Here is an 11,513-nt window from a genome sequence, read left to right on the forward strand (position 1 = left end):
AAGCAAGTATTATCACTAGGTCTAACATGTTGAATATTGATGTTGATAAGGTAGTGCAATAAAGATGAATTATGGTACTAAGACCTAAATAAGGAAAAGATTTGTAAACTTCTGTAAATGTGTGTTTTTTTTTCTACAGGGATCTGCATATCAGATTTCTTATATATTTTTGGGGCATTTTTATAAATACCACACAATTCTTATGCACATATATAACATGTAAACTTTAATATTTACGTTCCCAATACTCAAAGCTTTATCATCACATCAAAGAACCACTTTTAGTAAACTTTTAAAAGTTAAATGCACCTTCTTTTGCTTAAGTTTATGGCACCAAGGTGGTATAAATGTAAATATCAAACTTTAGGTGTTAGGTATGTATTCGTAAGAATTGTGGGGTAAATATGTAAATTTTTTTTTTTTTGTTCTGTTCTTGTTGTATTTTTAAGGCAGATAGAGAAAATTAAATTTGTCAATGTTTTAATGTTAGCTTCCATGTATTCTTGAAATAAATTAGGGAAATTTGCATACATACTGTAAAATTCCTATGTATTTTCATATACAACACTCAAAGTTTGATATTTATTCTTATAACACATTGACGTCATAAATCTATATGTCACTTTTAAAATGATAGTGTTGGTGGTATTTTAATGTGATATTAAAGATCTGAGGGATATGCATGTAACTGTGAATGTTTAGGTGTTAGGTAAATACATGAGAGTTGTGTGGTATGTATGTAAGTTGCCCTACAAATTAAATTACTGTTATGCTTCTCGTCCATACTGACAATGGTGGTTTGTGCACTTGTTTGTATCATAGCTCTTCGGCTTTGTAACCTATTTATTATTTTTTATTCTTTCTAACAGTGGAAGTCCTCTTATATTCTCCGGAACGACCTACTGTGGATATATCCGCAACCTTTTTGTGGTTGATGGCCGTTGGAACGATTGTATGTGCTTCTTTATGGGCCGAATTCGTTGCTTGCGAACCCGTTGAAGAGCGATACAATCAGTTGGAATGGAAGGTTTTTTGTTTCCTTGCCTATCTCTTTTAATAATTCATGCACGAAATCTTGTTACGAACTAGTTTAGGAACTTTAAATGCCGCGAATCAATCCATTTTTTTCTCGTACTTTTATAATACACGTAAATGTTAAATAAGTCTTTCTAATTGCTTAGTGGGTTTATTTTAGTTCCATAGTTTATTAAAAGCATTAATGTAGTCCACAAATTTTTTAAATTTGCGCTGAAATAGTCTGCCGTGGGATTATTTAAGCTCGTTAAAAGTGTTTGGGGATTACATTGTTTCTTATATATAGACTCCCACTCCCTGCAAAATATTAGGGGACTATTTTGACACTTTCCCCTGTAAAATAATCATTTGTTCAACGAGTGATATTTGTTGTTCTTTTCTCTGTTATTAACATTTTTATGTTAATCATTGATAGGTAAAAATACTGTTTAAGTTTTTTTTCGTAATAGTCTTCAAGAAAATAACATTTGCCTACTGCGGTAAATATGCAAATTTTGATGTGCCGCTTTTCTTTAGAAGAATATAAATCTTTGTAATTATGAGCACATAATATTCTTGGAAAATTTAAATAGGTAACGCACAATTCTTTTTTATTTCAATATCTCACACCCAAGCTTTCATTTTTACACACATAGCACTTTAGTGCTTTAAATCTCTGCATAAAAGGTGTATTTTACTTTTAAAAAGCGGTTATAATACTATTTTTTTTTTGTGATATTAAAGCTTTGAGTGTTACATGTCTAAATATGAAAGTTTAGGTGTGAGATACGTAAATACACAAGGAGTGTGATATGCATATAAATGCCCCAATATTTTTTGATGCAATACATTTATGTGAATTTTCCTACTTTTTTGGTGGTTTAAGCAGGAGCAGACTGATGCCGGAATGATCAACAGGGAAAATGAGAAAGAAATTCTGGAGATTAATGCCAAGGGAGCTGTAATTTTTGTAATTGCAGCATCAGCATTTCTCATGCTGCTGTTCTTTTTCATGTCCTCCTGGTTTGTTTGGCTGCTGATTGTCTTGTTCTGCATTGGCGGCGTGGAGGTATATTGTCATTACAGATTTGTATATTTTGATTCTATTAAGATTAGAGAAATTTACATACGTAGCACACAACTCTTATGTATTTGCATATCTCACTCCTAAAACTTTCATATTTACATGCATAGCACTTTGATGCTTAAAATCTGTAATTAATAATCTGAGTGCTATGTGTGTAAATTTGAAAGTTTAGATCTGAGATATGTAAATACATAAGAATTGTGTGCTATTAAGATTAATATCTTGGTACTGGTTATTTGTTGTAGGATTAGGATTAAGATTTGTTTTCAATGCAATTAATCTGATGCATAGTATGCTTTAATGCAAATAAAAATAGAGAACTTGCATTTTAAAAGTAATTAATTAATTCAACTTTTTTTTTTTTTTGAAGTCTTAGATGCATACCCCTTAATTCTTATGTATTTCCATATCTAACGCTTAAACTTTAATATATATATATATGCCACGTTCCCTACGGATGATAATGTGTATGTCATTTTTTTAAAGTTAAAATATTTGTATTTTTTATGTGATATCAAATATTTGGGAGGCGTAAATGCAAAAGGTAAGGTTTAGGGGTTAGATATGTACACATAGGATTTGGGTGGTATAAATGCGAGAGGTGAAGTTACTGAAACCTATCCATAGTTTTAGTTGTAAGATGAACCGCAAAGAACCTTAGCAGCTGGTCCTTCAACTTTAACATGAAAGGCCCCAAAAGTAAGGTCCATTGACAAAATGATTTGAAAGGCCTAAATAATATTATAATTAGACTAATACTAAATTAATCAAGAGGCGAAACAGCTGGTTTTCGAAGGCCCAAACAGCAATATTCGAACTTTCCAATAAGGACTATGGGCTGTAATTCAGCCTTGATTATCTATAATTTGGAATTTAAGCTGCAGCCAAAATTACGACCCTTCCAAAGGCTAATAATGACAATGTGTTGCATCAAGGAATACAACAGCAACTAAAGCCCAATAAGTTTCGTCTCCTTTTAAATGGAACCAAACCAACAGTAGCATTATTGTATACTAACTGCAAATGAACAGTCAAACCAATATAGACATTAGAGAATACAACTCATTCTGTTTTGCACTACTTATGACGCGGCATCACTTGGGGGCCAATTTCGTTGTCCGCACCAGTTCTTTTGGAAGTTGTGACAAATAGTTTATGTGAATGAATACATAAAGCTTGTTTATTTCTAAATCTGGTCTAGTGATACACTTTGATTGGAAACATTACATGCTAACAAATCTTCCCAATTTAAAGAGTATGAGAACTAATTTGGCACATTTACTCACTATGGGCTAAATTGGTCCCATGTTGACAGTCAGGGGACTATTTTGGTACTTTATTCTTATGCAATTTAGAGATTTCAAATGTTCTAAGCAGATCTTTAAAAGTGGGGATTTAGTATCTCGGCTCTTTTAATATGGGCTGAAATGATCCCCACGGATGACGATTTTAGTCCCAATTTAAAAAGAATATCAGGACTAATTTATCATTTTTATAGACTCTTAGGCTAAAATCGTCCCACGTAAACAGTCAGTGGACTATTTTTGCACTGTACTCTATGTAATTTAAATATTTCAATGTTCTCATCAGAATCTTTAATGTGTACCATGTTTGTACAGTCATTTTCTCTGTATTTGATTATTAGATATTGATTTCAGAAGAACTAAGTATTACTTCAAAATAAGGTTTAACCATAGCAGGGATGATGAATAGTTAGAAGTTATTCAAGTGGATATTTCTGTGCAGGAAACTTCAAGAAAATTACAATCATAATGGCATTTTTTCACTTGACCTATGTGCAAAAAAAACTATACGAAACTAAGATCTGCTTTTAAACTTTTTGTTGCTTATTTGAATAATTTTCTTTTCAGGGAATGAATGTTTGCTTAGTAGCACTTTTGTCAAGGTATGGCCACAAGTCAACATCTTGATAAACTTCTATTTTTTTCGCCCATAAGACCACTATTTTTATGCATTTAGTTTTTTGACAGGGTATTCAGAAATTGTGGCCGGATGACGACACGGCTTCCAATTTTAGGGGAGGTCCTTGTTCTCTCTGTTGTTATGCTACCACTGTGTACAGTTTTTGCCGTTTTTTGGGCTGCTAATCGGCATGCGTCATATGCTTGGATAAGTCAAGATATTCTTGTAAGATACTTTTTACATGTGACTATTTTTTCGAAGCTTTCAATCGTAATATTGCTTGTTTTCTTGAGCTTATTAGTCATTTTCATGGTTGCAACTTTTCATATATTTGGAGAAAGTTATGTTAGTTTTATTTGTTATGTATTTTCTGATAAAGGATGATAACTTATTGAGTTTTACCAAACCTTTTCATGAATTAAAGCTTGAATTATGGAGTTAAGATTGAATTGAAATTTGTTCTGATTCAATTTGACATAGAATGCAACGGTCTTTTTATCTGTGTGTGTGTCTTTATATATATATATATATAGAGAGAGAGAGAGAGAGAGAGAGAGAGAGAGAGAGAGCGCACACCCACACGTACACCTTCGCATAAAAATTAAAAAGGAGTTATTTATGTCGGGCTGCTATAAATTGGAAACAGATTTTGATGCTAACACCCAAACATGAAATTAGACATATACAGGCTTAGTCGATTTTGATTCATCTAAAAGATTGAGTTAGTTTGGATTAAGTTTTATTTTGGTCATATTAAATGTTGAGAAACATTATAATATGCTAGAGCTCTATATTTTGGCACTTTCTTTCCAATCATCATGCATAATCCTATTCCAATTATCCAACCTACGATCATTAATCTAGAATGGATTATACTACAAATGATTGTTAGCAATTACTTTCTATACAATAATAAGCCCTTTGATGATATATCATGGTATTGAAAATTTTTTTGCAAATTTTTTTATTAAATTGTTACTAGACCTAACATCTTCTTTATTGTTAATGTGTTACATGTAAAATCTAAACTATAAACCTTAGGAGGTTGTTTTGCGCATATTCAAATATATCAAATAACTTCTAAAATAAGGATTATGTTATATTTAGGCAGAGCGCATGAATGTGGAAGCATTTTTAGATATTCTTTTTCTTAAGAAGATTATTACTTAATGTCTCTGGTTTGGAACGATAGGTTGTCTTTTTTTACAGAGGCTTTGGGTTCCTTATCTTTCTCATAATTTTTTCTTTGGTTTAGAGCAATCGGTTGACCAAAAGCTCTGAGTTTTTTATCTTTCTTGTATTATGTAAAACAAGCAAAATCTAACTAATGCACATGTTTTAGCTTGAGGGAGAGTGTTAAACATAGAGAAATAGTATAATAGAAAACTGCTCTATATTTGGAACATAGTGTTTGGGTTTTGGATTTTACTCAAATCTATTGTACTTTTTCCCATATTATAACTTTGGGTGATCTCTTAAAAGTAAGACATACAAAAATCTTTTTTTCTTCTCAACAGGCTTCAAATAATCCTTTTTCTATTTATGAGAGCATGATGCACTTTAGAAAACTGAAGATTGGTTTGTGAAATTTCCTTCTATCATCTCTTTTAGAACTGTAAATAATTCTAATTTATATTTCTACCCATGATGATCGGCTTGTATGCTTGCCCATGGAAAATGTCATTTCTAACAGGAGATAGTTTTTTTAATCAGTAAGCTTATGCTACAATGGACCATTCTCTGTGTTATGGGTAAATTTGCAATTTCATAGGAACCCATGAAAACTTAGGGTCCATTTGGGGTAGCTGTAACTGTTTGAAGACACAACTGCTTAAAAAGTTGCGGTGACTTTTGCTAATTTTTTATTTTTCAAAAAGACAGAGCGTAGCTTTCTATCAGCCACCGCATTTTGCGGGGTCAGATTGCAAAGCACAGCTTTCAGCTGTAATTTTTTGAAGAAGTAGGTAAAACACAGTTCTGCCAAACACAAAAAGGTGTGGTGTGACACTTAAACGCTTCCTTAGATGGCTGATGGCTGTTTCGAAACATAATGTTATTCTATGAACTTCTTCAATCCTTTTTGAGATGCTGTTCTTTGAATCATTATAGAGTTCTTTTTTTTTAATAAGGCATTTACTTACATACCACCCAATTCTTATGTTTTTACATATCTAATACCTCAACTTTGCTTTTAATTTTGAAAAAAAGTGAAATACACCTTTTTATACGTAGGTAAGGTGGCATATAAGTAAAAAATGAAATTTAGCTGTTATATATGTAAATACCTAGGAACTAAGTGGTATTTATGTAAATCTTCCTTTTTTTTCCATTAATGATTTTGACGCGCCATCAATCATTTTATCGAAACTTTTGGATTGCCAGGGCATCTGCTTAATGATCACCGTATTACAAATGGCCCGCCTACCAAATATTAAGGTTCTACTTAGTTTACCATCATATAATTTCTTGAAAAATTTGTTTATTACAATGTTACTCTAATCTAGTTTTGTTTCTCTTGCACAGGTTGCTTCAGTACTCCTAAGTTGTGCCTTTGTGTATGATGTATTCTGGGTGTTCATATCTCCACTTATATTTCATGAAAGTGTTATGATTGCAGTTAAGTACCTCATAATTCATTATTTCATCTTTTTCTATCTAGAATTATTCTTTGTTTTATCTTTTTTTTTCCATGATTGTTTTCGGCATATCTCCTCTGATATTTAAGCTTTATTCTGATTGATTCTATACCAATCTTTTATGTGATTTAGAATTTTTGGTTTTTTTATGGAGGGCTGTTATAATTGTATTTCTTTGGGGCATTTACATGCATAGCACCAAGTTCTTATGTATTTACATATCTAACTCCTAATTTTTACTTTTTACGTTCATACCATCAAAATCTTTCATATCACATTCGAAGTATCACTATTTTAACTTTTAAAAAGTGAAATACTCCTTTTTATGTATAGGTAAGGCGGCATATATATAAGCACATGGAAGTTTAGGTAATTTGATATGTAAATACGTAGGAATTAAGTAGGAAGTATGTAAATCTTCCATGAATTTCTATGCTCTTAACGCCATTGCAGAAGACTATATATATTATTGTATGCATAATGGGACCATAATACAATCACTTGGAGACTTAAAACTATATCTCAGTTTGTTTGAGAAAAGATTATTAGTTTCGGTGCAGGTATCTGAAAACATGTATCTGAGAGATAAACTGTAATAATTTGAAGGAAACTTTACACATATACCGCTCAATTTTAATGTATTAACATATCTAACACAAAGTTTGATATTTACATTTATATAGCTTTGGTTTTATAAACAGATGCATGAAAAGGTGTATTTCACTTTTTAAAAGCTAATAATAGTAGTATTTTTTATGTAATGTTAAATATTTTAGCTATATATGTAACTTTAGATGTTAGATATGTAAATATATAAGAAGTGAGAGGTATTTATGTAAATGCTCCTACTTTGAAATGCAAAACTTCATCTACATACTATTAATCAGAGCCCTATTATTATCATCATCACCATCACTCCACTAATATAGATTACATAAGTCAGACAAGGGAAAGTGATTTAGGCTGCCATCTACTTGTGAACAGATTTTCTTGTTGAGTAGGTGGTCTAATTTCTAATATTGAAATGTCAATATCTTGAATTGCATAGTAAATACTGCTACGTACGAGGGTAAACGAGCCGAACACGAGCGAGCTCAAGCTCCACTCATGTTCAACTGGTTAAAAATATCACAGTTCGTATTTGGCTCGTTTATATTTCAAACAAAAAAAAACTTGTTCGTGTTCGACTTGTTTGCTTAGCGAGCCGAACACTAGTAGTTTGTCAACAAAGAGTCGTTAAGGGTTGGGGCGAGATTTAAATTTTATTATTTGTATTAAAATGTCATTTAAATAGAATTTAATATATTTTTATATAATTTTTAAATTAATACTTTTAATTGATAAAAAATCTGTATAGCCTTATAGTCAATTAATTTTTTTTAAAAATGCTATTCATTGATTATATATATAGACACAAACATATAATTTAATTATTTCGAGCCAAAATGAGTCAAACACAAACAGACAAATCTTAGTCCGTGTTCGGCTTGTTTATATATCGAAGGCAAAAAAATTGTTTGTGTTCGGCTTGTTAACTTAGCAAGCAAATCAATTAAGAGCTTTTTAGCAAGCCGTTTTTAGGGCCCTATTGCTACCGTTGTATGAAAGTTTTGACTAGATGTAATCTTTAGTCGGAATTACTAACAAGTGTATGTACTTATTTGCAAGATACTTCACAATTAGAAAGGAAAATTCACATACATGCCACTAAATTCCATATTATTTACCTAACACCTAAACTTACAATGTTTACATATATATCACCTTACCTATGCATGCATTTTACTTTCCAAAATTTGAAGTAGTGATATTGTCTGACAGATTTGGTTGGTATAACTGTAAAAAAAAAAACAAAATTTAGGTTTCAGATATGTGAATACGTAAGAATTGGGTGGTATGTATGTAAATGCCCCTAAAATATTATATTTTTTAGTTGCAATTTCTATCATCTTATGAAACATTTTGAATATTAGATGACATGAATGGACTGATCATGTGTCTTTCCTATTTAGGTTGCTCGTGGCGACAATAGTGGAGAGACGATTCCGATGCTTTTGAGAATTCCTCGTTTTTTCGATCCTTGGGGCGGCTATGATATGATCGGCTTTGGGGACATACTTTTTCCTGGTCTACTAGTTGCATTCAGTTACAGGTAACTTTATGGATATATTTGCAATATTTTTACTGACTGTTGACATTTCCATCCATAGCATACAGTTCTTATATATTTACTTATCTCACACCTAAACTTTCATATTTACAGACATGGCACTCAAATCTCTAATATCACATCAAAATTAGTACTATCACCACTTTTAAATGCTAAGTACTCCTTTTCATGCATAGGTTTAAGTCGCCTAAGTGCCATGTATGTAAATATGAAAGTTTAGCTGTGAAATATGTAAATACATAACAATTGTGTGCTATGTATGTAAGTTTCTCTTAATTCTAACTTAAAACTGAAGCTTTAGTTTAACTTAGAAGTTCATGATGTCGTCGTCGTCATCATCAACATAACCACCATTTTCATCATTAGACTTTCATCTACATATCTAACGACCGAGTCACAATTTTAAGCGCCAAATACACATTTTCATGCATAGGTTTTTAATTCTAAAATGTTATAAATGTGAATACCAAACTTTAGATGTTGGATAGGTAAATACATAAGAATTGTGTGGTGTTTATGTAATTTTACCTTATATATTTATATTGCATGTAATAACCAAATGATGTTTTGATCATTCACAATTTCGCACTTTGTTTCTGAGCTATTGAATTTGTGCAGATATGACAGAGCCAGCAGGAAGGGAATCCTCAATGGTTATTTTCTTTGGCTAACACTTGGATACGCATTTGGTGAGTCACTTTTGAGTCCACTTATTTCTCTGATATTACATATAAGTCTTTTTTTTCTTACTTATCTACCTTCAATTTTGTTTAGTGAAAATGAGTTAGCAAAGTCAAGTCTCTGCTAAACATGCAAATAAGCCTTTTGTTGCAGAGAATCTCCTAATCTTTTTATCTATATATATATATATATATTTAATGCAGGTCTATTGCTAACTTACATTGCTTTGTATCTTATGGACGGCCATGGCCAACCTGCTCTGCTCTATCTTGTTCCTTGCACATTAGGTAATATCACACCATTCTCTTTTCCACAATCACTAAATAACTTTTTTTTTCTTAACTTTATTTAACATTCATTTAATTGATATTTATTTATTGAGAAATTTACTCACTGCACAATTCAAATGTATTTACATATCTAACACCTGAAATTTGATATTTTCACTTATAACATGTTGCTGTCATGCATGAAAAAATACATTTCATTTTTATAAAATAGTGATGATGATATTTTTTATGCGATGTTAAAGTTTTGAGCAGTATGCATGTAAATCCGTGTTTAGGTATGTTAATACATAAGAATTGTGTGATATGTATGTAAATGTGTCGTTTTTATATTATTATTTTTAATGGGGCATTTACATAAATACCGCACAATTTTTATGTATCATGTATCCAATGCCTAAACTTTCTTATTTACTTTTTTAACCCTCAAAACTTTAACATTACAACAAAAATATCACCATTTTTTACTTTTAAAAAGTGAAATACACTTTTTCATGCATGGCACACCAGAGCGGTATGAGCGTAAATATCAAACTTTAGGTGTTATATATGTAAATACATAAGAATAGTGTAGTATGTATGTAAATTTCTCTTTTTTATTGGGACATTTACATTGCACACAAGTCCTATGTATTTATGTATCTAATACCTAAACTTCATATTTTACAGTTTTACCTCCCGAATCTTCTATATCACACCAAAAATATCACAATTTTAATTTTTAATATGTGAAATGCACATATTCATACATAGGTAAAGTGGAATGTATGTAAATATTGAAGTTTAGGTGTTAGATATGTATATACATAAGAATTATGTAGCATGTATGTAAATTTATCTTCTTTTGGGATAATTACATACAGACCACCCAAAACATTGATATTTACAAATTAATCAGCTAGGTGATTTTTTTGAACTCCCGAACTGATGTATTTACACGTGCCACAATCAAATGATTGAGAATTTGATAAAAATGAAAAATATGAGTTGGGGGTTTTACAATGAATGTTGATATTTGAGTGAGAATTTGAAAATGGATGAAAGAATGTGGTTGATTTGTAAATAGCAATGTTCGGGTGGTTTGTATGTAATTGCCCCCCTTTCTTGGGGCATTTATATGTCGGCCAAGTTTCGGTGTTTGATACGTAAATACATAAGAATTTAGTGGTATGTATGTAAATTTTCCTCTTTTTTATTTGATTGATATTATAAATATTTCTATGATCAGGACTTATTGTCATATTGGGTTGGATGAGAGGAGAACTGAGCGATCTGTGGACTTATGGGAGGAGTCAGTCAAGAGATAGGATTGCTGCAGATGTTTGATCACCATCATTACAGTTTTTAATGCATTTCGTGATGATGATTTGGGATTTAATCATCTCTAATATTGTACACAAATTTAATTACAATTTAACACCCCTGTAAATGTAAATTTAAATATATTTATTTAATTTGACATAAATGTACTCCCATGTATCATTCCAATGTTGGCAATCAGCTGATTATATTCTGGCTTTTGTTTATTTGGAAGATTTACAAACATGTAACTAAATTCTGTTGTATTTACATATCTAACCCCTAAATATTTATAGTTACATGCCTATCATTTAATTCTTTAACATCGCATCGAACATATAACCATCATAACCTTTTTAAAAGTAAAATACACATTTTCCATGTATTCTAGAAGTAAAATGCACCTTTTTCATGTA

General features: G+C 31.1%; 1 protein-coding gene across 1 annotated transcript in view; it reads left to right on the top strand.

Annotated features, from left to right (window-relative positions):
- LOC110018417 (signal peptide peptidase-like 2) overlaps positions 1-11,324 on the top strand; it is a gene marked incomplete in the record, with an annotated part of 29,785 nt that extends 18,461 nt beyond the window's left edge. Inside the window, 10 exon segments of the mRNA XM_020715725.1 lie at positions 870-1,027; positions 1,904-2,083; positions 3,973-4,007; positions 4,093-4,249; positions 6,407-6,460; positions 6,548-6,640; positions 8,673-8,812; positions 9,449-9,519; positions 9,715-9,798; positions 11,027-11,324. Coding sequence (XP_020571384.1) covers positions 870-1,027; positions 1,904-2,083; positions 3,973-4,007; positions 4,093-4,249; positions 6,407-6,460; positions 6,548-6,640; positions 8,673-8,812; positions 9,449-9,519; positions 9,715-9,798; positions 11,027-11,124 — 1,070 coding nt within the window.
- Positions 11,325-11,513: the final 189 nt, after the last annotated feature.

The sequence above is a fragment of the Phalaenopsis equestris genome, unplaced genomic scaffold, assembly GCF_001263595.1.
Source record: "Phalaenopsis equestris unplaced genomic scaffold, ASM126359v1 Scaffold000022, whole genome shotgun sequence".
NCBI lineage: Eukaryota > Viridiplantae > Streptophyta > Magnoliopsida > Asparagales > Orchidaceae > Phalaenopsis > Phalaenopsis equestris.